Source organism: Lontra canadensis, unplaced genomic scaffold (assembly GCF_010015895.1).
Source record: "Lontra canadensis isolate GAN:19392208 unplaced genomic scaffold, GSC_riverotter_1.0 scaffold171, whole genome shotgun sequence".
Classification (NCBI taxonomy): domain Eukaryota; kingdom Metazoa; phylum Chordata; class Mammalia; order Carnivora; family Mustelidae; genus Lontra; species Lontra canadensis.
The window spans coordinates 2,175,124-2,202,922 of record NW_022631165.1 but is presented as its reverse complement, the minus strand read 5'-3'; the positions used below and the strand labels follow the sequence as shown (position 1 = coordinate 2,202,922).

Below are 27,799 nucleotides of genomic sequence, written 5' to 3'. Positions count from 1 at the left end.
TCTGGAATACGTGGCCTGCTCCGGGCCGCTCACCCGCCCTTCTTCGCACTGGCCGAAGGGATTCGTAGTTCATTGGCCCGGCGCTGAGCCTCCCTCGGGTCTTAAGAAACTACAGTTCCCGATGTGACTTCGGCGCTTGCGCACAACGCCGCAGGGCGCACTACGGTTCCCGGCGGGCCCTGCGACGCGCGCAAGTGCGTGCTGACGCGCTTAGCTGGTCGTGCTGACGTGCAGCGTGGCCCAGGCGGGGTGCGAGTGGCGCAGTCGGAGCCCGCTGCGGCCCCTGAGGAAGCGAGGAGGCGTCGGTGTCGGCTGAGGCGGGCGGACCGGCGAGGCGAGGCGGCAGCTCCAGGCCCTGAGGGACTCGGGAGCTTGAGCAGCGGCAGCACCTCTCCCCCTCGGAGGCGGCGGGCGGAGGCGGCGGCGGCGGCGGGTGAGAGGGTGAGGGAGCGCGCGGCTGAGCCGGGTGGGGGAGGGGCGGCGGCCCCCGGCGCGAGGCCAAAGCGCGCGGAGAACGGTCCAGGCCGCCGCGCGCACGCGCGCTCGCCGCCCCTAGTTCATGCGGACGCCCTCGCCTGCCTGCCTCCCCTCCCCCTCTCGCCTTCCTTCGGTTCCTGTCGCGCGCGGGCTTTTACTGCTCTGCCCCTCCCCCATGGCAACGGCTCGCGCCGCCGACTGCTCTCGGGTTCGCGCGCGCTCGCGGCGAGGAGGGGGGAGCGCGCGCCTCGGCTTCTCGCCTCCCCCACGCGTGCGGCCGAGGAGGCCCTCCCGCGGCTGCCCCTTCCGACATTTTCTCGGCGGGGAGGCGGCGGCGGCGGCGGCGGCGGGACTCTGTTCCTGGATCTCTTCCCCCAAGTCTCGCCGGCCTCTGGCTTCCCCGTCCCTCCCGCGGGCTTGCGGTCCGGCGCGGAGCCTCCCAGACTCCTGGCGCCACGCAGCCCCCTCCCCCATGCCTGAAGGCCGAAAATAGGCCTTGGCGGCTCCGCCGCCGCAAGGAGGCCTCGACTCGGTGCCCCGCGTATGGGGGCCCTTCAGACTCGTTACTGTTGGTCTCGAACCGGTAGGGCGAGGAGAGCTCCGAACCTTGGTTTGGTTTGGTTTGGTTTTCTTTTTTTTTTGAAACACGTTCGGCTCAGGTGCGTAAAGGCAGACTGCGTGCTTTTCTTCTTAATTTTTAAAAAAATTTTCCACTTTTTATCGTCGTCTTGGAAGTTGTGTTAAAGCCGGGGAGGCCGTTGGAGCCCTTCTTTGGGGAAGAAGGCGCCGGGCGCCGGTGTAGGCATTACTTGGCACCCAGCCCTCCGGAGCCTTCGTCCGCACTCGCGGCTAAGATGTCGTCTGTGCCAGAAACCGGGAAGAGCGGCTCGTTGCCTTTTAAGCGTGTGGTTTTAGGTCTCGTGTTGAGCTACTATTTCGGATTTGTGGGGTCCCCCAGCGTCTGCCCAGCTACCGAAATGCCCTCTTAGGAGCTTCCGTGTTAGGTCCGTTTTCCCGCACACCCACGTCCTTGTTTCTGGTGCGTTTCTGGAGTGTCTGTTGGATTTCCAGGTTGCCGTCTATCTCTTTGTTAGTTTGGCGTCGCGATTTTAACTTCCCAACAAAAGAAATCCTGTTGTCTTGCTTTGCAGCTTCTTTTTATTCTGACTTCAGCCTGGGTGACTTGGATGCTCACAGTGCGGCGCCCGGTTAGGAATTCCTGTTTTATAAAGTTAATTGGTTTGGGTGATTTCTGCGTGTGGGGGTGTTCCCCTTTGGTCTTTTCTTTTAGTGTTTTGAGGACTGCATCGGAAGCTGTGGGCTGTTTATTGTGCGGGGGATTCCGTAAAAGTTCTCCAGTTCCTTGTGTTTTAAAACCCCTTTAGCAGCTACTGGTTTTCCCTTCTAAGGGAGTGGGAGGATTTTTGTGTGAGGTATGGAAGTGTGGGTGAGTGGTTAGGCTGTCAGAGCATTCTGTAAGGGAGGCAGAAATTAGGTGGGCTTTAGAGAGGCAAAGAAGGACCTAGGTTTAGGGTGGGGAGGATTGGTAGTTGAGAAAGCAAAAGGGAAGGTTGGAAGGTACAGAAACTGATTTTTTGTGTGTTGTAAAGAGATTTTTCTTATTTTGTGCATTTCCATTTTCTTTTCCTAGATTAAGCCTTATTTGTGATTCCTTTACCTTAGTGTAGTTTTCTTTGTTTTCAGCCCTCTTGAGTGCTACTGGGGTTGGGCAAGGACCCAGCCTTTAGCGTTTGGGGATAGAGGTACGAGTAGTTCTGGAATTGGGCAATTTTCCTTCCATTCAGTGTCTCCCTGTACTTAAATTTTTGTTGTTGTTTGCTTTAGTATGTTTTTCCAGGTATTTGTATGGTGTTTTTTTATTCTGGAATTTTCAAAACCTACCGTGTCTTTTTTATCCAATTTTATCTCTCTTAATCTCTCCACTTGTTCCTTGGGGTAGTTTCCCCTTTTATTTACGCTTCGTGAAGTTGTCTACAACAGGATGAGATTGGAGAAGAAACAAAGTGTATACAGTAGGGAAAAGGAATAGAGTATGTGTGAGTAAGAAATGTAACCAGAAGATTGGGGGCATGAGGGCTCATTCTGAGCCATGCTGGAGGTTGGGACAGGTTGAGAGGAGAGAACGTGGTAGAAGGTGTGGAGATGAGTTGAGAGGGATAAGGCAGGGCTGGAAGAGAAACTCTAGGAAGTGAGTGAGATACAGGGGTTGATAGGGAAAGCTGACATTTGTTAGTGAAGGGGGAGTATAAAGAGTGGGGGGCGGCTTCTGAGTAAGTTTAGGGCAAGGAATGTAGACCGTATGGGAACAGTTGGAGCAGAGAGGGCTGATTTGATGTATTCAGAGCATTGAGTTAAAAACAGGTGATGTTTAAGAGGAGCTAATGAGACTTGGGTGAGCTGCAAATCATGTAAGAAATCCTGTTGGCAATTAAATCAAAGGAATAAGATACAGGTGGCTCAGTTGATAGGCGCTTGTAAATAGTTGGAATCCAAGAAATGGCCCCTTCCTTCTGGGACGGAAAGTACAAGAGGATTATGTATCCAAGGTTCATGTGTTTCTGATACGCATACTGGCCTTTATTCTTCAGTGTGAGGCTGTACAGGACGCTTGGCTTATATGAGGAGCCAGTCGGTCCCCCTGGTCAGGTACATAGGGGTCTGTTTTGTTTTCATGACGGGGTAGTCTGAAATTCTCAGGTCTGCTCTTAGAAGAATCTTTGAACTTGGACCGTGGGCCTTCGTTGCCACAGATCTGTGGTGGTGGTGGTTCCCTGTTTGGAGGCCTCAGTCAGACACCAGATGTTAGGGATTAGATTAGTTGGTGGAGACCTCTCTTGTGCTTACTGGAGCTGGAGAATAAAGAGGCAATGTGGAGAAATTTGAGAGAAACAGGTTTCTTGTTCTTTAGTGTGGAAAAGAAGAAATTTAGGTGCATATAGAAATGGAAATATAGCTCTTGCCCTTTGGGGGAAAAGGCTGTAAGAGCTGGGCTGTGATTTTAGTGCAGAGTATGGGAAGGGTGAGGAAGCGTTTTTGTTAGACCAGGAGGATTATGCAGCTAAAGGAGGTTTAGTGCGGAGATTCATGCTGAAATAGGGATGAAGGAGAACAAGGATTTGGGTGGTGGTAAGTGGTTAGTTTGGGGTCAGGGGCCTGACCCGTGTTTCCCCGCTCCCCCTCAGGAGCGGTGGTGCCCCCCCGGGCACGGGGCCATGTACAACGGGATCGGGCTGCCGACGCCCCGGGGCAGCGGCACCAACGGCTACGTCCAGCGCAACCTGTCCCTGGTGCGGGGCCGCCGGGGTGAGCGGCCTGACTACAAGGGAGAGGAGGAACTGCGGCGCCTGGAGGCTGCCCTGGTGAAGCGGCCTAATCCTGACATCCTGGACCACGAGCGCAAGCGGCGCGTGGAGCTGCGATGCCTCGAGCTGGAGGAGATGATGGAAGAGCAGGGGTGAGGGGAGGGCTGGGGGAGAGCCAAGCGCTGAGTGAGTGCAGAGCTGGGGGAAATCAGGTGGGACGTAGGGCGTTTAGGGCTGGTTGGAAAGAGGCCTGGAGAGGAGTTGAAGGGAGGGGAGGAGATAAAGGAGCTAGTGAATGGGAAGGAGTTAAGGGACAGCTCAAAGTGGGAGATGAGGAAACTGTGACAGGAGGAAGCCTCGGAGTCTGGATTACACACGTGGGGAAAGAAGGGAATCGGAGAGAAACATAAATGTGCTTTAAGGGGAGAGGTGGGGAAGCAGGTACCAACCAGGGAGAAGAGTTGAGGTATAAGCGGACAGGTGTCGTCATTGGTAGAGAAGAGGAAGGTAAATGGATTTAAGGATTGAGGCCTTGGAACGTACTGAAGGCAGGAAAACAGGAACTGGAATAATACCTGGATAAGAGGAGATCATGGGTTGAGTAGGGAAGTGAAATTTTGGAAAGGGGGTGCAGTCAGGCAGAAGACCTTTTAGAGCAGTGGTTTTCAAACTTGAGCAGTGGCACCCTTTTTACACAATGTACTTTTGGAATCTCAGGAAATACCTGTTGTTGAAGTTGGGGAGGAGCACCTAGAACTTGCTTAACTTTCCTCTTTTGGCCCCTGGAGTGTGGCATGTTTAAAATCCACTGTTCTAGAGGCTACAGTCAGTGGACAGAAGAAAGATAACAGGAAAAGATCAGAAAGATTTAAGAGAAAGGCCCTTTGGGTGACAGTGAGTGAAAAGTTTTATGTGTGCATGGAAAGGGAAGGGACCCTCCTGGGAATGTGGAAGCTGTAAACCTGGGACTGGGGAAAGTGCTTAGTCTAGCTTTAACCCTGAAGGGATTTGTTCTTTAGGTACGAGGAACAGCAAATTCAGGAAAAAGTGGCTACTTTTCGACTCATGTTGCTGGAGAAGGATGTGAACCCTGGGGGCAAGGAAGAGACCCCAGGACAGAGGCCAGCGTGAGTGTTTTCACTGTCACTTACTTCCTCTGGACGCCAAGTAGTTTATATTCTCCTCCGTATCTTGTACTTTTTCCCTGCCCTCATCTTCTTTTCCAAGTCCCATTGGACTGCCTACAGTTGTGTGAATATCACTCTGCTCTTTGCTGACTCGTTCTGACCTTGGCCTTCTTTTTCCCACAGGGTAACTGAGACTCACCAGTTGGCAGAACTGAATGAGAAGAAAAACGAGCGACTCCGCGCTGCCTTTGGCATCAGCGATTCCTATGTGGACGGCAGCTCTTTTGATCCTCAGCGTCGTGCTCGAGAGGCTAAACAACCAGCTCCAGAGCCCCCTAAACCTTACAGGTACTTAAGGCCAAGACACCCATGCCAGCTCCTTTTCTTGATTCTGAGTACTCTGGTTTTGGTTTTTGTGGGGTTTTTTAGACTGTTTATTATCAAACTGCTGAGATTCTGTCGTTTTGAAGTTGAAATGTTTAAAATTTGTCGTAGCACTTAACCCTGCTTCATTTCATCTTTCCCCAAGCCTTGTCCGGGAGTCCAGCAGTTCCCGCTCACCAACCCCAAAGCAAAAGAAGAAAAAAAAGAAGAAAGATAGAGGACGGTAAGTTAGTTGGGAAGTTACTCTAGTAGCCAGAGAACCAATCCTGTCGTTTTCTTTCTCTTTCTGGAAATGGAGAGTTCTTGGAAGCAGGTGAGAGTGGTCACATAAATCAGGGAAGATGGGAGGTGCCCGGGTGGCTCAGTGGGTTAAGCCTCTGCCTTCGGCTCAGGTCATGATCTCAGGGTCCTGGGATCAAGCCCCGCATTAGGCTCTCTGTTCAATGGGTAGCCTGTTTCCCCCTCTCTCTCTAGAGGCCTGCCTCTCTGCCTGCCTTTCTGCCTACTTGTGATCTCTCTCTCTGTCAAATAATATCTTTAAAAAGAATCGGGGGAGATGGAGTTTCCATTCTGATTTCAGTTGGGGAATGAATATGTATGTTTCTTCAGTGCGGAAAGGTTGATTCTGCATTTTTGTCAACTAAGAGTTAACCAGAAATATCTTTTTTTTTTTTTTAAAGATTTTATTTATTTATTTGACAGAGAGAGATCACAAGTAGACAGAGAGGCAGGCAGAGAGAGAGAGGGAAGCAGGCTCCCTGCTGAGCAGAGAGCCCGATGTGGGACTCGATCCCAGGACCCTGAGATCATGACCTGAGCCGAAGGCAGCGGCTTAATCCACTGAGCCACCCAGGCGCCCCTAACCAGCAATATCTTAAATTGTATTTTCTTTCTCATTTTGAGATTTGTTGCTTTATGCTAGAGATATGCTTCTTGGAGAGTGAATAAGTCTGAGAAACTGGTGTGCCTTTTTTTTTTTTTTTTTTTTTTTTTTTTAAAGAAGCCTCCTTTGGGGGTAATTGTAAGTGGGAGGGTGAGGGAAGGAGCTGAGCAGAATGACTTTGTTTTTAAACCCATCTTTAGCAGGTCAGAGAGCAGCTCTCCTCGACGGGAGAGGAAGAAGAGCTCTAAGAAGAAGAAGCACAGGTATGATGTGGGAGTATGTGGAGTGATTGGAGAGGCTTGATGAGTCCAGACAGAGGTATTGGTTCATTTTTTTTTTTTTTCCTCTTCTCTTCCCCTTCTAACAGGTCAGAGTCTGAATCCAAAAAACGAAAGCATAGGTAAGAGTTTTTTGGGGCATAAGGGGCATAGTGGCGTATGGAATGGTGAGCCCCATTGGCCTTGCCTGTTCTCCAGGGGGTTTCTTGGAATTTAGCTCAATTTTTCAATCTTGCACTGTTAAAAATTTCTCTGATTCTTCCAGTTTCAATTTTGGTTTTATTTTAAAATGATTATTTTTAATAATCTCACTTATATTGTCAGGTCTCCCACTCCAAAGAGCAAACGTAAATCTAAGGACAAGAAGAGGAAGCGGTGAGTGAATTTGTGTGGATTGGAGGGTAATTAATTGGCCTAGCAAGTAGGTAAAGGCTACCTGGTGGGGGATAGAGAAGAATTTATGTCCTTGACTGATGGTGGAGGGTTGAGAGATGGATGAGGAGGATGCAGTACAAGTGTGACAGTGAGTTATGGTGACCTTCCTTCAGGTCTCGAAGTACAACACCAGCCCCCAAGAGCCGCCGGGCCCACCGTTCAACATCTGCTGACTCTGCTTCCTCTTCTGATACTTCCCGTAGTCGGTAAGGGGTGGTCCAGGAGGAAGGGAGGGAGAGGGACTTGTGGGTTAATCAATTTAATATTTATTGAGCGCCCACGGTGTGCTAGGCGCTGCACAGACCATTCGGAAGACACGGTCCCTGCCCTCTAGGAGCTGACAGGCTAAAGCAACAGGATGGACAGACATATACATTTCCCCTTCTCTTTTTTTTTTTTGTTTTTGTTTTTGTTTATTTTGTTATTTTTTGTTTTGTTCTGATGTATATGGACTGCCAGAATAGGGGGGGTGGTGGTTTGTTCGTGGTGTCTGGGGGAGGAAGGAATCCTTACCCTGGCTTCCTTAATCGGGGAAGGCTTCCTGAAGGAGGTGGGCTCAGAGGTGAGTTGTGAATGAAGTGGGTAGGGAATGGGCAGGGTGGAGGGTTTGGGGAGGTTGGGGGAGGTGAATGAAGGGGTAGAGGGAGAATGTTTTTTTGGGGACTGTTTTGGGAAGAAAAAGACCAAAGTGAATTGGGACTTGAATTTCCATATGAGTAATTTGAGTGATGTGTGTAAGAGAAGGCTTTTTGGAAGAGGGTTTGTACAGTCCGGAAAGGTGGATGGGAGCTGGGGAGGGGGTATTTTGTTCTTCCCTGAGCTGATTTCCTTCCTCTTCCCTGCCCTCAATTACCTTCCTCAGGTCTCGAAGTGCAGCAGCAAAAACCCATACAACTGCCTTGACTGGGCGAAGTCCTTCCCCCGTTTCAGGGCGGCGAGGGGAGGGAGATGCACCTTCTAAGGAACCAGGTACCACCAACACAGGGCAGCCTAGCAGCCCGGAGCCCTCTACAAAGCAGCCTAGCAGTCCGCATGAAGACAAAGACAAGGAGGTATGTTAGTGAGTTGATGGATGTTTATTGGGTTGCAGGTTTAGGATGGGTGTGTGAAGTGAAGTTTTTGAAAATGAATTTAGTTCTCTTTTGTGCATTTCTCATCAAGTTCTTTTTTCATCTGCACATTCTTTAAAATTATGTTTTTCAAACCTGAGTGGTTATTAATAGGTTTTACGTCAGCATTCTTTTATAATTTATGTACAGTTTGGGCAAATTTATTATTTTTTTAAATTTAGCTTTACTCCTTGAGATCTCTCCAGTTTTTTATTTTGCTAAATGCTGGCTGTAGCTAATTAAGAGTTTTCAACCTCTTGGGTTGCTGCCTGCAGTTTGAAAACACTACTACATTTGTCTTTTCAGTACCTGTCATTCTGTGGTTATTCTCATTGAGCCTTAGTCACGATGTTTTCTTGCTATTACATAAATTGCTCTTCGCTAAATTCTTTTTTGTCCATTTTCCATGTCATCCACATTTAGGTTTCTAAACAAGGTGGATCGCTAGAAAAATTTGTTTTATATTTAAAAATTTTCTGTCTGTTTTCTGTAGTTCACCATCGTCTTATTTACATAAATCTTGTTCTCAAATCTTTGCCTTTGTTCTTTATTTTAGCATTCTTTTTCAAGGGTGAAATCAGATGCATCCCATTTTGGGAAACTGCTTTGTTTCTCCATTTTTAAAAAGTGCCTTTTTTTTTTTTTTTTAAAGTGTTTCCATAGCATTTTGTTATGGTTGTTACACAGTATCATGCATTAGTTGTTTGTATTGCGTTTTTTCATAGATAATAATACTTAAAGTGACAGCTTGTCCATATTTTTGTGTTATCTTCACTGTCTTTTTATATGATCTTCTTTTAATGAATGATGGCCTATGGTGAGGAAAGGGACCAGTTGGTGTAATAAGGATGTGTAGAGAAAAATTTCAGTGGGAAGGACATTGCGCTTTTACAGGTGATAAGAAGTTTTGGTGCTTACATTCCTATCCGTACTTTTTTTCCCACTCTTAGAAATCTGCAGGTCGACTTAGCCCCTCTCCGGAAAGGAGCAGCACAGGCCCAGAACCACCTGCTCCCACTCTGCTCCTTGCTGAGCAACATGGCGGCTCCCCACAACCCCTTGAAACAACCACCTTAAGTCAGGAGCCAGTGAACCCCCCATCTGAGGCTTCCCCACCCAGGGGCCGTTCACTACCTAAGTCTCCTGAGAAACCAGCCCAGTCTTCTTCAGAGAGCTGTCCACCATCCCCTCAACCTACCAAAGTTTCTCGACATGCGAGCTCGTCCCCTGAAAGTCCTAAACCTGCACCAGCTCCTGGGTCCCGCCGAGAGATTTCTTCTTCTCCCGCATCCAAGAGTCGTTCACATGGTCGGGCAAAGCGGGATAAGTCACATTCTCATACCCCTTCTCGAAGGGTAGGAAGGTCCCGTAGCCCTACCACTACTAAGAGGGGACGCTCTCGGTCTCGAACCCCTACGAAGAGAGGTCATTCTCGGTCCCGGTCCCCTCAGTGGCGTAGGTCCCGGTCTGCACAGAGGTGGGGACGATCCAGAAGCCCCCAGCGACGTGGGCGCTCTAGGTCTCCTCAGCGACTAGGCTGGTCTAGAAGCAGAAATACCCAGAGAAGAGGCAGGTCTAGATCTGTGAGGCGAGGCAGGTCACACTCTAGATCCCCAGCCACTAGGGGCAGATCTCGTTCTAGAACGCCAGCCCGTCGGGCCAGGTCTCGCTCTAGAACACCCGCCAGGCGGAGATCACGATCCAGAACACCCGCCAGGCGTAGGTCTCGCTCTAGAACACCAGCCCGGCGGGGCAGATCTCGCTCTAGAACACCTGCTAGGCGCAGGTCTAGGACCCGATCACCAGTACGACGGAGGTCTCGTAGCAGATCACCAGCCAGGAGAAGTGGCAGGTCACGTTCTAGAACCCCAGCAAGACGTGGTAGGTCACGCTCTAGAACCCCAGCCAGAAGAGGGAGATCTCGGTCTAGAACACCTGCAAGACGAGGACGGTCTCGGTCTAGGACACCTGCAAGACGAGGACGGTCTCGGTCTAGGACACCTGCAAGACGAAGATCTCATAGTAGAAGTGTAGTTAGACGGGGAAGATCTCATTCTAGAACACCACAAAGAAGAGGCAGATCTGGTTCATCTTCAGAGCGGAAGAACAAATCCAGAACGTCACAGAGAAGGAGCAGGTCTAACTCGAGCCCAGAAATGAAAAAATCTCGCATTTCTTCAAGACGGAGTAGGTCTCTCTCTTCACCACGGTCCAAAGCAAAGTCTCGCTTGTCTTTGAGGCGAAGCCTTTCAGGGTCCTCTCCGTGTCCTAAACAGAAGTCTCAGACACCACCAAGGCGCAGTCGCTCTGGATCATCCCAACCAAAAGCTAAATCTAGAACGCCACCAAGGCGAAGTCGTTCTGGTTCTTCTCCTCCTTCTAATCAGAAATCTAAAACCCCATCAAGACAAAGTTGTTCCAGTTCATCTCCTCAACCTAAAGTGAAGTCTGGAACGCCACCAAGGCAAGGGTCTGTAACAAGTTCCCAGGCAAATGAACAATCTGTAACACCACAAATACAGAGCCGTTCAGAATCATCACCTGACCCTGAGGTGAAATCTGCAACCCCTTCGAGACATAGCTGCTCTGGGTCCTCTCCTCCTAGAGTGAAATCTAGCACATCTCCGAGACGGAGCCGATCTGGGTCATCATCTCCACAACCCAAAGTGAAGGCAGTCATGTCACCTGTCCAAAGCCATTCTGGCTCCTCTTCTCCAAGTCCTAGCAGGGTGACATCTAAAACACCTCCAAGGCAAAGCAGATCAGAGTCTCCTTGCTCCAAGGTGGAAGCTAGATTGTTGCAAAGACACAGCCGTTCTAGGTCCTCCTCACCAGATACCAAAGTGAAACTTGGAACACCGCCAAGACAAAGTCACTCAGGGTCTACTTCGCCATACCCTAAGGCCAAGCCCCAAACTCCATCGGGGCACAATATTTGTGGATCAAAGTCACCATGTTCCCAAGAGAAATTGAAGGACTTAACAGCACAAAGTTCTGGATCCTTCTCTCTGTGTCCAGGAGTAAAGGCTAACACGCCACCAGGAGAGCTATATTTTGCTGCTGCCTCTTTGCAACAGAAAGGACAATCTCAAACTTCGCCAGACCCTAGGTCTGATACTTCAAGTCCCGAAATGAAACCGAGTCACTCTGAGTCTCCATCTGTGCAGAGCAAATCTCAGACACCTCTTAAAGGTGGCCGGTCCAGGTCCTCATCTCCAATCACTGAGCCGGCCCCCAAATCTCCGGCAAAACAAGAAAGAAGTGAATTGTCAAGTCCTAGGCTAAAATCTGGAATGTCTCCTGAGCAGAGCAAGTCTCAGTCTGACTCTTCCCCATATCCTGCAGTGGACTCTAAATCTCTTATGGGGCAGAGTAGATTGGAGCCTTCTGAATCGAAAGAGAAAACAGTCTTATTCCTTCAGGAGGAGATGACTGCGTCCTCTCCTAGACCAAGAGACAAATTGAGTCCTCTTCCAGTGCAGGACAAGCCTGATTCCTCACCAGTACTCAGAGAGATGCCTAAAACCCCATCAAGGGAAAGAGGTGGTGGTGTTGGATCATCTCCAGATCCAAAAGACCAAAGTGTGTTAGCTAAGCCAAGCCAAGATGAAGAATTAATGGAGGTGGTAGAGAAATCAGAAGAATCCTCAAAGCAGGTCCTCTCCCATTTGTCTCCAGAACTTAAAGAAGTGGCTGGGAGTAACTTTGAATCATCTCCTGAAATAGAAGAAAGACCCACTGTGTCTCTGACTCTTGACCAAAGCCAGTCGCAGACTTCCTTGGAAGTAGAAGGCCCTGCAGTGCCGTCAACTTGGAGTGGGCCACATTTTTCTCCAGAACATAAAGAACTCTCTAACTCTCCCCCAAGGGAGAATAGTTTTGGATCACCTTTAGAATTTAGAAACTCAAGTGCTGTTGCAGAAATGAATACTGGGTTTTCTCCTGAAGTCAAGGAAGATTTGAATGGATCTTTTCCTAATCAGCTGGAGACAGATCCATTTGTAGACCTTAAAGAACAATCTACAAGGTCTTCTAGACGCAGCAGTTCTGAGTTATCCCCAGATGCAGTGGAAAAAGCGGGAATGTCTTCGAATCAGAGTGTTTCCTCACCAGTACTTGATGCAGTACCCAGAACGCCGTCACGGGAAAGAAGTAGCTCTGCCTCTCCTGAGCTGAAAGATGGCTTACCCAGAACCCCTTCACGGAGAAGCAGGTCTGGGTCTTCTCCAGGACTTAGAGATGGGTCTGGGACTCCCTCAAGACACAGTCTGTCTGGGTCCTCTCCTGGAATGAAAGATATACCTAGAACACCATCCAGGGGGAGAAGCGAATGTGATTCTTCTCCAGAACCAAAAGCTTTGCCTCAGACTCCTAGACCAAGAAGTCGTTCACCATCGTCCCCGGAGCTCAACAACAAGTGTCTCACCCCCCAGAGAGAGAGAAGTGGATCGGAATCCTCAGTTGAACAGAAGACTGTAGCTAGGACTCCGCTTGGTCAGAGAAGTCGATCTGGATCTTCTCAAGAACTTGATGGGAAACCAAGTGCATCCCCTCAAGAAAGAAGTGAGTCAGACTCCTCTCCAGATTCTAAAGCTGAGATACGAGTGCCGCTCAGAGAGAGGAGTCGCTCTGGATCATCTCCAGAGGTCGAGAGCAAATCGCGCCCTTCTCCTCGGCGCAGTAGATCTGGCTCATCTCCTGAAGTTAAAGATAAGCCAAGAGCAGCACCCAGGGCACAGAGTGGTTCTGATTCCTCTCCTGAACCCAAGACTCCTGCCCTTCGGGCTCTTCCCAGACGAAGCAGATCAGGTTCATCAAGCAAAGGCAGAGGCCCTTCTCCTGAAGGAAGCAGCAGTTCAGAGTCCTCTCCAGAACACCCACCCAAATCCAGAACTGCTAGGAGAAGCTCTAGGTCCTCACCAGAGCCCAAGACCAAGTCCCGTACTCCACCTCGCCGTCGCAGCTCTCGATCGTCTCCTGAACTGACCAGGAAGGCCAGACTTTCTCGTAGAAGCCGCTCTGCGTCGTCCTCACCAGACCGTTCTAGAACTCCCCCAAGACGCCGAAGAAGTCCTTCAGTGTCTTCCCCAGAGCCAGCTGAAAAGTCAAGATCCTCACGCCGCCGGCGCTCAGCTTCATCCCCACGTGCTAAGACAACCTCAAGGAGAGGCCGTTCTCCTTCGCCAAAGCCTCGTGGGCTCCAGAGGTCCCGTTCCCGCTCAAGAAGGGAGAAAACCAGAACGACTCGACGTCGAGATAGATCTGGATCTTCTCAGTCAACCTCTCGGAGAAGACAGCGGAGCCGGTCAAGGTCTCGGGTCACTCGTCGGAGGAGGGGAGGCTCTGGTTACCACTCGAGGTCTCCTGCCCGGCAGGAGAGTTCCCGAACTTCTTCCCGGCGCCGAAGAGGCCGTTCTCGGACACCCCCAACCAGTCGGAAGCGGTCCCGCTCACGCACTTCACCAGCCCCATGGAAACGTTCAAGGTCTCGAGCCTCTCCTGCCACTCACCGGCGATCCCGCTCCAGAACACCTCTGGTCAGCCGCCGTCGGTCCAGGTCTCGAACCTCACCAGTCAGTCGGAGACGATCAAGGTCCAGGACATCAGTGACTCGACGAAGATCTCGATCCAGAGCATCCCCAGTGAGTCGAAGGCGATCCAGGTCTAGAACGCCACCGGTAACCCGCCGTCGTTCGAGGTCCAGAACACCAACACGCCGGCGCTCCCGTTCTAGAACTCCACCAGTGACCCGAAGAAGGTCTAGATCTAGGACTCCACCAGTAACCAGGAGGCGATCACGTAGCAGAACATCTATTACTCGCAGAAGATCGAGATCCAGAACATCCCCAGTTACTCGTAGGAGATCTAGATCTCGCACGTCTCCAGTAAATCGCAGGAGGTCCCGCTCTCGAACCTCTCCAGTGACACGCCGCCGATCTCGATCCCGAACGCCTCCAGCTATTCGGCGCCGCTCTAGGTCTCGGACCCCACTGTTGCCACGCAAACGTTCTCGAAGTCGCTCTCCACTTGCCATCCGCCGCCGTTCTAGGTCCCGTACTCCGCGAACAACTCGGGGCAAACGGTCCTTAACAAGATCTCCTCCTGCCATCCGAAGGCGTTCTGCGTCTGGAAGTAGTTCTGACCGTTCGCGTTCTGCTAGTCCTCCGGCAACAAGGAATCATTCTGGCTCTCGGACACCTCCAGTAGCACTCAGTAGCTCCAGAATGAGCTGCTTTAGTCGTCCTAGCATGTCACCAACACCTCTGGACCGCTGTCGATCACCTGGAATGCTCGAACCCCTTGGCAGCTCTAGAACACCCATGTCTGTCCTGCAGCAGGCTGGTGGCTCTATGATGGATGGTCCAGGTCCCCGAATTCCTGATCACCCAAGAACATCTGTGCCAGAAAATCATGCGCAGTCAAGGATTGCACTTGCCCTGACAGCCATCAGTCTTGGCACTGCTCGGCCGCCTCCATCCATGTCTGCTGCTGGCCTTGCTGCAAGAATGTCCCAGGTTCCAGCTCCAGTGCCTCTTATGAGTCTCAGAACGGCCCCAGCTGCTAGCCTTGCCAGTAGGATTCCTGCAGCCTCTGCAGCAGCCATGAACCTGGCCAGTGCCAGGACACCTGCCATACCAGCGGCAGTGAATCTGGCTGATTCGAGAACACCAGCTGCCGCAGCAGCCATGAACTTGGCCAGTCCCAGAACAGCCGTGGCACCTTCTGCTGTGAACCTTGCTGACCCTCGCACCCCTACAGCCCCAGCTGTGAACCTAGCAGGAGCCAGAACCCCAGCTGCCTTGGCGGCTTTGAGTCTCACCAGTTCTGGCACATCCCCAGCTGCTGCAAACTACCCCTCCAGCTCCAGAACACCCCAGGCCGCAGCCCCTGCAAACCTGGTGGGTCCTAGATCTGCACATGCCACAGCTCCTGTGAATATGGCCAGCTCAAGAACCCCTCCTGCCTTGGCACCTGCAAGCCTCACCAGTGCTAGAATGGCTCCAGCCTTGTCTGGTGCAAACCTTACCAGCCCCAGGGTGCCCCTGTCTGCCTACGAGCGTGTTAGTGGCAGAACCTCACCACCGCTTCTCGACAGAGCCAGATCCAGAACCCCGCCGGGAGGCCCAGGCTCCAGAACCCCACCATCTGCCCTGAGCCAGTCTAGAATGACCTCTGAGCGGGCTCCGTCTCCTGGCTCTAGAATGGTCCAGGCTCCCTCGCAGTGTGTTCTCCCTCCAGCTCAGGATAGACCTAGGTCCCCTGTGCCATCTGCTTTTTGTGACCAGTCCCGAGCTCTGCTTGCCCAGACCACCCCTGTAGCAGGGTCTCAGTCCCTTTCCTCTGGGACAGTGGCCAAGACCACGTCCTCTGCTGGTGACCACAACGGCATGCTCTCTGGCCCTGTCCCTGGGATGTCCCATCCTGAGGGTGGGGAACCACCGGCCTCCACTGGGGCCCAGCAGCCTTCTGCACTGGCCGCCCTGCAGCCGGCAAAGGAGCGGCGGAGTTCCTCCTCCTCCTCCTCCTCCAGTTCCTCTTCGTCGTCGTCGTCTTCATCGTCCTCTTCCTCCTCCTCCTCTTCTGGTTCCAGTTCCAGCGACTCAGAGGGCTCTAGCCTTCCTGCTCAACCAGAGGTAGCACTGAAGAGGTGAGGGGCTGGGCTCTCAGAACTGTTTCTACGGGGCAGGTTTTGGGGGTGCTTGGCTGGGGGGAGGGAGAAGCCCCATCCAGAGATTCTGCTCTTTGAAGGAGGTGTGGGGACCTTGACCCTTAAGCCGGGGGTAGAAGAGAATGCTGGGGTGGGGGCAGTGGGAGGGGGAGGAGGAGCGGGTCACATAAAAGTCTCCAAAGGTTCATTCTCTAGAGGATAATGATGAGTTTTCCGTCTCTACAGAGGACAGAACTAGAGGAAATGGACTTAATTTTACAGCAGGAGGGATGGCAGTTAGACCTCAAGAGGAACTCCCTGGGCTGGAAGGATCTTCAGAGGTCATCCCGTCCCTCTCCCTGCCTCCAGGCAGGACGGCCCCTCCCCCAGCCAACCCGCGCACACGCAGGGGCCTCCCCAGACTGTGGCTCTCCGTGGAAGGAGACCACCCTGCTCGACTTCCACACCTGAGCCCAGGGGCTTTATTCCTCCATCAGGGACATTCTTGAGGTTTAGCCTTGATCCCTTGTGCTGCGGGCCCCGGCCTGTCGCTTGTGTTAGCAGAGGTTGGGTCAGCTCGGGGCCACTGCTCTCCAGAGGACGCACTCACTGGCGCTCAGCCTGGACAGCGCGCAGGGCCTCTCTGCGGCACCCCTCCCCCACTGCCGTTCCTCCAGGCCAAGGAAGGTAGGGCTGGGGCTGGGGCGGCTTGTCTCCTTGTGACACTCTGCTTCTCCCGCAGGGTGCCCAGCCCCGCGCCAGCCCCAAAGGAGGCTGCTCGAGAGGGACGTCCTCAGGAGCCGACGCCAGCCAAGAGGAAGAGGCGCTCTAGTAGCTCCAGTTCCAGCTCCTCCTCCTCGTCCTCCTCGTCCTCCTCCTCCTCGTCCTCCTCGTCGTCCTCTTCCTCTTCCTCCTCCTCGTCCTCCTCCTCCTCCTCTTCTACTTCCTCCCCCTCCCCTGCTAAGCCTGGCCCTCAGGTCTTGCCCAAACCTGCAAGCCCCAAGAAGCCGCCCCCTGGCGAGCGGAGGTGAGTGCTGCCCGGCTTGAGCTGGAAGGGGTGGGGGGAGACCCTGGGTGTGCAGTCCCTGCCGGGAGTCTCAGGCGGACTGTGGTGTCTGGTTCTGCGGGAGGAGTCGGGCTCTCCTCTCCCTGCCACCTTCGTGGTGCCCTGCTGTGGCAAAAGGCTGCACCATCCGAGTGGGTGCTCTGGTCCAAGTCGTGGAGGCCTAGGTTCCGGCCTCTCCCTGCCCCTGACACGGCGCCTGCTCCCTGCTCCCTGCTCCGAGGTCCCAGGGATACGAGCTTTTAAGTCTCCCCGTTGCTCCTGCCAGGGCTCCGGTCTGGCCACCGTCATCTTCTCCCGACTCTGTCCACAGCCTCTTCCCTGTCTCCCTGCCTCCACGCCATTCTCTTCCACACGTAGCCAGAGGGATCTTTCTAAAACGCACATCTGGCTACTTCCCTCCACTCCACAAATCCTTCCGGGACGCCCCGTGGCCTGCAGGATAAAGCCCCACCTCTGCGGGAGTGGCGCGCGAGGCTCTTCGCCAACTGGCCTCGCCTGCCCTGTGTTCTCCTCTCCTCCCGCCCCCACACATGCCCTGTGCTCCAGCCACACCCGCGCCTTGCAGTCTAAGGAGAACCCCATGCCTTTGGACATGCTGTTCCTTCTGCCTGGAATTCCCTTGTCCGCCTGGTGAACTCCTCGTTCTGCAAGACTCCGCTCAAACAGCACCTTCGAGAAGACTACCCCGCCCCACTTCCCCTTCCCCCGGGTCCCCAGCCCCACGTACACCGGTCCTTGTGGGGCTGCTTCCCATACACGGGGCCAAGTGGGCCTCCCTTGGCCTTCCTCCCCCACCAGACCGAGCCCCTCCAAGGGCAGGGACTCTCTTTATCTGTGCCTCCCCCGCTGCACCCCGTGCCCTGCCCACTGGGGCACTCGGTGGATGGTGTGCGGGCGGATGGGTGAGTGAGCAGACAAAGGTGGGTCTGAGGCTGGCCCTGTGTGGTATGAGGTTTGGTGGTCAGGACCTGGGGGGTGGTCCTGAGTGCCGGCTGGTGGCTTTGGAAGACTGCGGTGCTATGGGGACTTACTCTGCTCCCCAGGTCCCGTAGCCCCCGGAAGCCAATAGACTCCCTCCGAGACTCTCGGTCCCTCAGCTACTCCCCTGCGGAGCGCCGCCGCCCCTCACCCCAGCCCTCGCCACGGGACCAGCAGAGGTAAGGCCTCCGTCGGACCGGCGCGGCCCCGTGAAGTTTCGCGGCCCAAAGGTGCCGGGGGTTGGTGTTGCCTTGCGCGTGGTCTGATGTCATTTCGGTGTTGCAGCAGCGGCGAACGGGGTTCCCGCAGAGGCCAGCGTGGGGACAGCCGCTCCCCGGGCCACAAGCGCAGGAGGGAGACACCCAGCCCCCGTCCCGTGCGGCACCGCTCCTCCAGGTGGGTCCTCCTGGCGCTCCAGCGCCAGGTCCCCTTCTGTGTGCCCCCGCGCTGGCTGGTCTCGGCACTGACTGTCCTTTTTTCTGTTGCAGGTCTCCTTGAATCTTTGGGGCGGGGGGGACTCCACCACACCCTAAGTTCTGGAGCTGCAGGGAGTGTCCCCTTTCCCCAGCAGAGCCATGGGGAGGGGTCCATGTCTGCCCCCCTTTGAACCCTGGCAGCATCTTGGGGGAGGGCGCTCTCTTCCCTCCCTTTTTTCTTTGTTCCTGTGAAATGTTAATCTCTGTGAGTTTTTCCTGGTTCACGTTTTGGGGGGTTTGGGGGTGGGTGGGAATGAGAATGGGAGTTGTGGGAGGGGAGGATACAGTTGGGGACACCCTGGTCTTGAGTTAGAAAGGGCCTGGGAGGCAGTGATGCCCCCTTTTAACCCTAAGTTCCTGGGGGGCAGTGCTTTGGAATTTGGGAACTTGCGTGAGGTATTCCTGGAAGGAAGGGGCAGGAGTGGAAATGAGTTGCCCCCTGCTGCCCCCCCAGTGACGTCGTGGCTCCTCCCCCAACTTTTCTTCACGTTTCTTAAAGGCATTTTGGTTTTTTAAAATCTGTACAGCAAGAGCAACTTTTTCTGTCAAATAAAAATGAGAAATGCAGGAATTGGGTCTATAGATGGTTTATTAGGGGTGAGAGCTGTTCTACTGACCGCCCCCCCACCCCCTGTGCATTCTTACGGCCTCCGAGGACCTGTGTTGGGCAGCTCTAGGCTTTGGGTCCTCTGTGGAGCCCAGTCTAAAGCCAGCGCACTGGCTCCAGCTTCCTTTGGCTCCTGGCTTGTCCTTACCTCTCAGAAGCTGCCGTGAGCCTGCCTACTGGCGGGAACTCACGAGAGGAACAAGGCCTCAAAGCTTGGGTCTCCAGGCTGAGCAGAAGGCTGGCCTGCGGGCTCTGGGTTCCTCCCAGGCCCCTGTGGTGGCCTCAGAGGGGCAGGCTGGGCTGGGGGTGGATGGCTGGGACCACAGAGCTTGTGGTCTCTGAAGGTGGCCTTAGCAGCGAGGGGCGGAGGTTGGGTCTCGCAGGGGTGCGGACCCATCCCGGGGAAGGCGATGCCTGCAGCGGGAGAAGGTGCGCAGAAAAAGGCAGCAACCAGGCAGACACCCAAATCTCTCTTTTATTGGGGGGGGCACTGGGGCGGGCCCGGGGCCCTCTCACTGCACCGCTTGTTCATTGGCGCTGCTTCCTGAGTCCTGTGGCTTCATCACATCGGGCAGCTCAGGTGGGCTGGAGAAGGGCTCGATGCGCAGAGCCTCAAAAGCTTCATCTGGTGGACAGGGGGGTTGAGAGAGCTGGAGGGAGCGGTTAGCACCAGCTTCTGGGGTCCTCTGACTTCCCCACCTCTGCAAAGTGCGTCTCCTCCGTGATCCTACTAGAATCGCGTCCCCCCCCCCCCCCCCCATGCCCAGCCCGGACTGCCCACCCGCCATCCCCATGGTTGAGTCCTCTGCCTCCCCCTTTATACCCACTAGGGACGCTGTGGGGACCCCTGCCCATCTGTCTCCCCCACCCAGAAGCTCCACCATCTCCTTGTCCCTTTCACGCCTCTCTACCAAGTACGGATTTTTAGGTTCAAACCAGACTGTTCTTCCTTGTGTAAAGCCTTGCAGTGGCTTCCCGTCACGCTCTGAATAAAATATCTCAAGTCCGTTGCCCTCTGTCCACCTGTCTCCTGTGTTCCCACATCAAGTGCTCTCCTGCCTCGGGGACTTTGTATTTGCTGGGCCCAAGCCTGTCACTCTGGCTGGTTGGGGGGATTCAAGGGGACAACCCAAACCTCACTTGTCAGAGAAGCCCTCCCCAGCCTCTCTACGTAGATCGTCACTGCATCCCAACACGTGTGTCGCTTCAGCGGCACTTCCCTACCGCTTCGCCACAATGGCCTTGACCAACCAAGCTGCTTCCCCCACTGGAACAGTAGCTCCAGAAAGCCCCCTCTGGTTTCTGTCACCTCAGCAGAGCAGATAAGCCCCACTTCCAACCGGGAGACTTCTCTCCCCCCTGGCTCAGGTTCTCAACCAGTGAGGCGACCCAGGACAGCTGCCCACATCTGGCAGTGACAACTTGGCCGAGTGGGCAGGTGGCCTTCTCTCCTAGTGGCCAGAGATGCTAATCACCCTGCCGTGCACACCCAATGGCCTGACCCCCAGAGGTCAGCAGTGCCGAACTGGACCCTGGCTCAGCTTAACTAGTTCATCTTCCAAGCCACAAATCTGCAGTGACCATTCTTGCCTTCGTTCACAATTCCATTTTTGATTAGCTAAATCTGGAAACCGCCCTTTAACACTTGAGTTGAGCAGCCATTTGCGCTGGAAAGTTCTGTCTTGCCCTTCCAAAAACTCTAAGGAAAACACTTACCCACGCAAAGGGCATTTTCGCAACAAAAGTAGCCCAAAGGAGGAAAGAACATCTAGTCCGGTCCACACTGTGTCCTCTATCAAGACAACAATCACCTGTCCCAGTGGTGACACCGCCTAGGGGCTAGTCACCCTCATATTCAATGCCTTAAGGGGGTCATGGGAAAAACAAATGCCCTCCCTCTGTCCTGAGCTCTTGGCGGACAAAACTGGCCGACGACATCTCCCCAAGAGTCCCCACAAGCCTGCAGGAGACGCCTGCCCTCGAGAGGCCGGGGAACCCCGGGGGGAATGCAGCCGAGCCCACGCTTAGGAAGCAGAATGGGAGATGCGCCGTCCCCCCACCTAACCCCCTGCCAAGCGCACCCCTGTACAAAGTCTGCACCAGCTGTGTGCCTGCCTTCACGTCACCGAGAGGGTCAGAGGGGACCCACGGGAGAGGCCCCTTGGATACGCATCTGCTGAGCACCCTCAGGCCAAGGCCAGGGGTGTGTGGGGGCTCGCACCACCTGTGAGGCTGGCCTGAGCGCCACACGCCACTCTGGAGTCGGGAACTCCGGCTAGGAGGACGGGAGGCACGAAGTAAGCGCCCAAGGACAGAGCTGCTGAGGCCCGGCACAGTGACCCTCATGAAATCCGACAGTGGCTAAGGTGGTACGCGCCTTCCTCAGGCCTCACTACAGTTTTCTCCTAAGAAGGCAGAAAAATCACTAATCACCTGAGTCTACGCAGCCATCCACACAAGGCCAAGTCCACGGCTGTGAAAACAACCCCTGTTCAAGTTTCTAGAGACACGAAAATTCAAACCTCTCTCTCTTCGGAGAAGAGGGTGTACTGGAGGGCAGTGACCCACCCCCACCCTTGAGTTTCTAAACACTGGGCAAGGGGCATGTGGTTCATGAGAACACAGTCCCTGGGGCAGGCAGACACATGAATTCCAGAAGTGACCTCACTTGCCCAGGCTCAGTTACTCATCCTTAAAATGGGCACAACACAAGCGTGCGGGTGGAGATGCTGGAGGGCTGTGATGGCTGCAAACACTGCCGGGCATGGTGCTCAGCTCAGGCCAGGTCCCCGCAGTCTGCATCTGGACCGCAGCTCCCCAGGGGACTGCCTCAGTTTCCAGTCTCCAAAGTGGGGACTGAGTATTAAATGGAAAAATGGAAACAGAACGCAGACTACAGGACCCAGAACTCGCTAAGAGCTCTGCACACACAAGCTGGGAGCATGGCTCGGACTGTTTGAAACCTTCATGAAATAAGCTTCAATTTCTACAAACATCTCTGCTTTTTTTTTTTTATAATCTTGCCAAGAAACAAATACACGGTCACGAGACACTGACCGCGCTTTGTGGCCTAGGAAGACACTGCCATTGAGGCTGGGAGGAGCGACAGCGGGCTCCCCGGTGACCCCTTCCTTTGGCTGTCCCCGCCCGGCCTGGCGGCCCTGCTCACCTGCTCGGAAGGCCAGCCCTACAGTGGCGGGGGCCTGCGGCCGGGCCGTCTGGCTGGTGAAGCCGCACTCTCCCAGCGTCTTGCCGTCATCCAGAAGCTGGTCATCCTGAGGAGAGAGGCAGGGTGTTGGGAGAGGCCCCAGGAGGGGTGGGTCCCAAAGACTTCCCTGGTCAGCAAATACCCTGAAAGTCAGAAGAGGGAAGATAGATGGCCCCAGGTGGGGCCCAGGACCACCCCCAGAACACAGCAAACACAATTCACAGGGCCACACACAACACTTTCCAATCAGAACCTTCCAGGCTACCAGTGAAGAATCTTTTTCCCTCCCGAGTCTCCAGGTGATTCTAATCCAAGGCTCCAGGTGATCCTAATTTCAAGAGTCCGTGACCCAGACTGTCCATGGGCAGAGCTCATTTGAATCCCAGCTCTGCGACCTTGGACAAAACGGTCGAGCTTTTTGATGTGCCGTTTCTTTATTGGTAATAAAGCTGGGAATTCCCGGAATTCCCAACTTGCCGGGCACCCCCAGAAAACACGGAAGGCAGCACAGGCAGCAGGGAAGCGTCCCTGGACGCCCGGCAGAAGGGGCTTTCAGAGACGAACCCAGGCTCGGTCTGGAAGCAAAGGCCAGTTTCCCACTTCCCACGCTCCAGCGAGAGTCAGACCAGGGCCCCCAGGAGAGGGGCGCCATGCTGGACGCCCGAATCGGGCCAAGAGGACGGACTGCCCCATGGAAACCCGAAGCCCCAAGCCATCTTCGCTACTTAACTGCAGTGGGTTTGAGGGGGGAGGACGGGCTTTCAGAGCACCGGCAGGAGCGTGGGGACAATGCGCTCGCTGGCGGAGGCCTGCGGGGCCGCTACTCACTCCGACCCCCTGTGCTTGTCGGCAGCCAGGAGTGGAGCTGAAGGGGTGCGCTTCCGACGGGCCCATGGGGCCCTAAAGGCAACGGGGTTCAAACCCCGGCTCTGCCGCTGACCTTGGGCTGAGCGGCCGCCTCGCCCAGCCTCAGTTTCCCCAGCCCTCCGCTGCGGGGATGAGACGCGCCGCCGGGCCCCCGCGCGACCCCCGGGGCCGCCCCTCCACCGAGCGCCGGCGCCGCCTCGCCTCCACGCGGGGGAGTTCCGGCCACTGTTTACACCAACGACGCGGCAGCCCCGCAGCGCCCGCCCCCGCCTGCCCCGGGCCGCACCTTGTACAGCCGCTGCTCGTCGGGCGGCCGCTTGAGGATGCCCTCGACGATGCGCTTCAGCTCGAACACGGTACTCGACTCCTTGGCGTCCGTGAAGATGGTGGTCTTGTGGCGCCGGATCATGAGGAACACGTCCTGGGGGCGGCGGGCCGGCGTGAGCGCCGAGCCCGGCACCCCCCCCCACCGCTCCCCCGCCGCTGGCCGTCCCCACCCCCACCCCGCGCGGCCCACCGACCCCCGTCGACCTCCGCCGGCCCCGGCCCGCCGCCCCTCCCCCCGCACCCGCTCACCATCGCGGCGGCTGCCTGTACCCCCTCGACGCGCCGGCGCGGCCGCGCTCCGCCCCGTTCCCGGCAGCCCGCGCGGCTCGCCCCAGCGTGCCTCGCGCCCCGCCCCAGCGTGCCTCGCGCCCTGCGGCCCCGCCGCCGCCGCCGCCGCCGCCGTCGCCACCGCCGCCATTTTAAGTGATGCGAGCCAGCCGCTCGATCCGACTGCATGTCCGGCCGCCATCTCGGCGCCGTGGCCTGGTGGGCGTGCGGCCGGGGTCCCGCGCGGCAGGTGGCGGCGCCATCTTGGGAGTGGCAAAGCTGAGCCCTACCCCCACCCCTCCGGTAGCAGTTGGGGGGTGGTCTGGGCGCAGCATCGGCCCGATGGCGGGGAACGTTGGGGACTGACGTGGCGAGTGTATAGTAGCCCCACATCCCAGGGAGGGTCAGTGAATGCGGTGCATCTTGGTCATCGGGGTGCAGGACTTTCGCGTCTCAACGACGCCTGGGCTGGTGTGTGTGGGGAGGGAGGTCTCCTAATTGAGGGGCTCCCTGGCCGCCATTTTGAGGGGGTGATAATTCCGGCTCTTCCGGCAGCCCTCATGGGTGGGCTGTCCCCATTTCCACCGCCAGCCTTGCCTGGGCTTTGTGGCCGGGAAGGACCCTAGGAAGCTGCCCGTGGGTGTTGGGGGAGGGGGTGGGCTGGGGGAACTCCCAGGGAAAATGTCCTAAGGCTCCGGGGGACTGCGTGGCTCAGTAAGTTAAGGTCTGTTTTCTGCTGGGATCCAGACCCCCCACTGGGCTCTTTGCTCAGCGGGGAGTCTGCTGCCTCCGCAGTCTCCCCCTGCTTGTGATCTCTCGCTTGCTCGCTCGCTCTTTGACAAATAAAATCTTTTTTTTTAAATGCCCTAAGCCTTCGCCAAAGTTGGTGCTCGCTCCCCAGGGGAGGAGGAAGGAGGAGCCCCCCAGCCCAGGGGCCTTGGCTGGCTCCGTGCACTGGGGTTCTGGAAGGACCCCTAGACTTGGTTTCCCTGGCTGGCTGTCCTTGCAGGGGGCTTCCCTACCAACAGCGCAGGCCTTGTCCTTGGGTCACTGTTCTGCCTTGCCCCAGGTAGCACTTACACTAGAGCAAGGGCAAGAGGTGTTGTCTCTCCCATAGCCAGTACTGGGAGGGACAGAGCCTCAGCTGGGTCGCTCACGGCTCGTGTCCCCCATGCCGGGGCACCCAGGGAGCCGGTGGGTGGCCCTGCATGCCAAACAGCGCTGCCGATGTTGGGGGCTGCGATGTGATGATTCTTGAGAGTGGTTAGAAGCCGAAGCTGCTGCTGCCTTGGCCGTGAACCAAGCTGTGACTAACAACTATTACCCTGAAGAAAATAAAGCTGCCGGTTATTTTACCAGTGAAACTGGGCTTACCTGGGGAAAGCGGAGAGTTACAAGCCAGGACGAGCAAGCTGCAGCAAAACCGTAGGCAAGTCGGCAGAACGAGGGAGAGAAACTCTGGTAACAGGAAAGGCGAAACCGGGAGGGCTGTTGCAAACGAAAAAGTTAACTGGAATAAAGTGAGTTCTAGTAGTGGCTTCTCATTGGCTGGGCTGTTGCCTTCCTCCAGCTGGGGTAGTCAGGCCGCGTGCACCTGCCCGGGGGTGCGACTCTCCCCGTGGGGGCCGCAGCTGATGAGCGAGAAAGCTGACAGCGCCCCCTGCTGTCCTCCCGACTGCGTTCTAAACGAGGTTTCCTTTGACTAATTTTCCCCGGGCTGGGCTTGGTGTTCAGACCACCGGGGGATTCAAGTCCTCCGTCCCGGTGCAGCCTGTGCCGCTTTGGACAGTTAAGGTCATGAAAGCCCAGTTTCCTCGTCTTTAAGAGGAGAGAACAGCTGTTTATAAAGTTCATGGATTTTCATCAAGAATCGGTACTGGGGGTACCCGGGGGGCTTGGTTGAGCGTCTGCCTTTGGCTGGGGTGGTGATCCCCAGGGTCCTGGGATGGAGCCCCAAACTGCTCATTGGGCTCTCTGCTCAGCGGGCAGCCTGCTTCTCCTTCTGCCCCTCCCCCCTGCTCATATTCTCTAATGAAATCTTTTTTAAAATAAAGAATTGGTACTCAGTAGGTGTTTCTAAAACTATAACCAAAATGATTATTTTTTACTTCTAGCCTCTGCCTCCTCCAGAGCCCCCTGAAGTCCTTTCCCCTCCTGTGACTCTTCCCTCCCTGATCCAGTGGCTGTGGCTCCCCGCTAACTCCCCCATCCCTGGGTGACCTCAGGAGGCTGTGGCGCATCCTTGGCTCAGGCCAAAGATTTCCATCTTCATCTCAGCCTCTCTGTGTATAGAGATTTGGGGGCTTTAAATCCTGTACTGCTGAGGAAGGAGAGCGTGCGGCAGGGGAGGCGTGGGGACTGTGGGGACCGTGGGGGCCAAGGAGGTTCTCAGATGGGAGCTCGGGTGTGGGGAAAGGAGGGGCCTCCTCTCCGCCCACCATGTTCTGTCCCAGCTGCACCCCGGCCCGTTGTCCCTAACGTGTGCACTCTTGCCACCTAGATACCTGCCTTATTAGGTTTGTCCCGGCCGGTGTCACAGCTCAGGATGCCTACCAGGAGTCACCCTGAGTGGGCCCACACTCCATCCCTCCAAAGATCATGTCTGTCTCCGCCCACCCTCCAGCAGCCCGTCTGGGTTCAAACATCAGCTTGGTAACTCCAGCAAGGCCCTGAGCCTTAACCTGCTTTCCCATCCACGAAGCGGATACACAGTTGGACTCTGCAGGGCACTTGGGGGCGTTACGGAACTAACACGCAGCCCAGTGCTGGGGTTTGGGTGATGACTGGTGTCTGATTACAGCGGTCCCCGCTGTGAGAGGTCACCCAGCCTAGGGGAGGTGGCAAGGAGGGTGGGGGGCCTGCCCAACATGCCCCTTAACCTCTCTGGGCCTGTCCCCACGTTGGCGAAAGTGAACAGGAGGAGGCCCCGTGGGTGTTCTTAGCGCAGCCAGGACATGCCCCGCAGGTGAGGGCCTTAGCCGTCTTCTCAGCCCTCCCGGCCACCACGAGAGGGCGAGCAGTGTCAAGTCAGAAGACAGAAGGGGAAACCGAGGCCACGTCAGCGGTCTTGAGAGGGCCTAGGCCAGCTGGCTGCAGCATCACCAGCTGGAGCAGCAGGGCAGCTGGGAAATGCCTGCCTTACAGGGGAGCCCAGCGTCCCCCTTGCCCGGGACTCCCCAGGACCACCCTGGGCGACCTGGTGCTCCCCTCCTGGGGGCACAGCCTCCCGGCCTGTCACCTAGCAGGTCACATCACTCCCCACGCCCCCCAACACCCCCACTGACCTTGCGGACCAACACACAGCAGGAAGGAGCAGAGAGAAAGGGGGCCCGGAGCCCCTGCGCTGTGGGGAAGCAAGCGGAGAGAGTAAAGGGGATTGGAACCTCCGCCCTCCCATCCCCAGCTGCCCACAGAGTCAGACCGCCTGGGCCAATCCCAGCCTACCATCTACCCGTTGCATGACTTGGGGCCTCAGTTTCTTCGTCTGATTGATGGGTATCAGGTGATTTCCCACGCGGCGGTGCAGCAAAGCCCTCCGCGTGGCATCTGGTAAGGGCTTCATGAGAAGCAGCTGATGTGTTGGCATGTGCGGACCCCTCCCCTCCAGCCCAGCTCCCGCCCCTCCAACTCCGGACTCTCCCGTTGAGCTCCTAGGTTACCCTTCAGAAACGCGGGGCCCTTGGAGTGCGGACCCACTCCCCCAGTCGCAGCAGGTCCTCGGCTGAGGCAGGCCGGCTCCCAGCCCCTGGCTTGTGCCCATCTCGGCGCTTTGGGAGGCATCCTGGGGAAGGTCCCTTAGCTGGCTACAGGCTGAGGGAGGGAACGAGGATGGCCAGCATCACCCAGTAGGGGCCACCGGGGTCCCCTTGCGGACGTGCCCATAGCCATGCCCCATTCTGGACACCCTGCTCCCCAATAGCCATCCCCCAAGGACAGTGGAGCGCTTCCCTGGACGGAAGACGCTCGGCGCAGGGAGAATGCAGTCTGGAGCCCTCTGTGGGCCCACCCTGCCCGCCCGGCCTGGTGCGCCTACCTTCCTTCTCTCCTGGGAGGGAAAGGAGGAGGCGAGAATCGGTCCTGCGCTCCCCCCACCCACCCCTGGGGCCACATCTTTGATGATGGCCTCCTCCAGGTCTCCTGGCCCCACTGACCCTGTTAGCCCCAAAGATTAGGCTTTGGGGTTCCCAGGTTTTGCTCAGTTTCTTGATCTTTCTGCAAACACTGAGCTGTATCTACTGGGATGGTCGGTCTTCCACCCGCCAATGAGCAGACGGGAGGGAGGGCACAGGAACCAGGTCCCAGTCACACAAGGGTGGGCAGGGAGCTGCAAGGGGCCTCA

At 55.8% G+C, this 27,799-nt stretch overlaps 2 protein-coding genes across 12 annotated transcripts; one reads left to right on the top strand and one right to left on the bottom strand.

The window, feature by feature from the left end:
• Nucleotides 1-228: 228 nt before the first annotated feature.
• On the top strand, nucleotides 229-18,755 carry SRRM2 (serine/arginine repetitive matrix 2). 10 transcript variants are annotated; one of them, XM_032845908.1, is made up of 15 exons: nucleotides 232-433; nucleotides 3,681-3,952; nucleotides 4,820-4,927; nucleotides 5,111-5,275; nucleotides 5,457-5,534; nucleotides 6,398-6,457; nucleotides 6,562-6,594; nucleotides 6,797-6,847; nucleotides 7,021-7,113; nucleotides 7,770-7,959; nucleotides 8,967-15,664; nucleotides 16,407-16,691; nucleotides 17,774-17,887; nucleotides 17,994-18,104; nucleotides 18,197-18,755. In XM_032845908.1, the coding sequence occupies exons 2-15, from the start codon at nucleotides 3,711-3,713 to the stop codon at nucleotides 18,204-18,206; spliced, it is 8,238 nt and encodes a 2,745-aa protein (XP_032701799.1). In that variant the 5' UTR covers nucleotides 232-433; nucleotides 3,681-3,710; the 3' UTR covers nucleotides 18,207-18,755. The 10 variants fall into 10 exon arrangements, 9 of the variants coding, with proteins under 9 accessions (XP_032701805.1, XP_032701799.1, XP_032701798.1 ...); XM_032845907.1 differs by having other exon boundaries at nucleotides 6,395-6,457; nucleotides 17,997-18,104; XM_032845905.1 differs by having other exon boundaries at nucleotides 6,395-6,457.
• A 491-nt stretch (nucleotides 18,756-19,246) lies between these two features.
• ELOB (elongin B) lies at nucleotides 19,247-25,054 on the bottom strand. 2 transcript variants are annotated; one of them, XM_032845916.1, is made up of 4 exons: nucleotides 24,835-25,054; nucleotides 23,153-23,287; nucleotides 21,961-22,066; nucleotides 19,247-19,416 (listed from the first exon to the last, which is right to left on the bottom strand). In XM_032845916.1, the coding sequence occupies exons 2-4, from the start codon at nucleotides 23,273-23,275 to the stop codon at nucleotides 19,304-19,306; spliced, it is 342 nt and encodes a 113-aa protein (XP_032701807.1). In that variant the 5' UTR covers nucleotides 23,276-23,287; nucleotides 24,835-25,054; the 3' UTR covers nucleotides 19,247-19,303. The 2 variants fall into 2 exon arrangements, with proteins under 2 accessions (XP_032701807.1, XP_032701806.1); XM_032845915.1 differs by lacking the exon at nucleotides 24,835-25,054 and adding an exon at nucleotides 23,443-23,529.
• Between the last annotated feature and the right edge of the window lie 2,745 nt (nucleotides 25,055-27,799).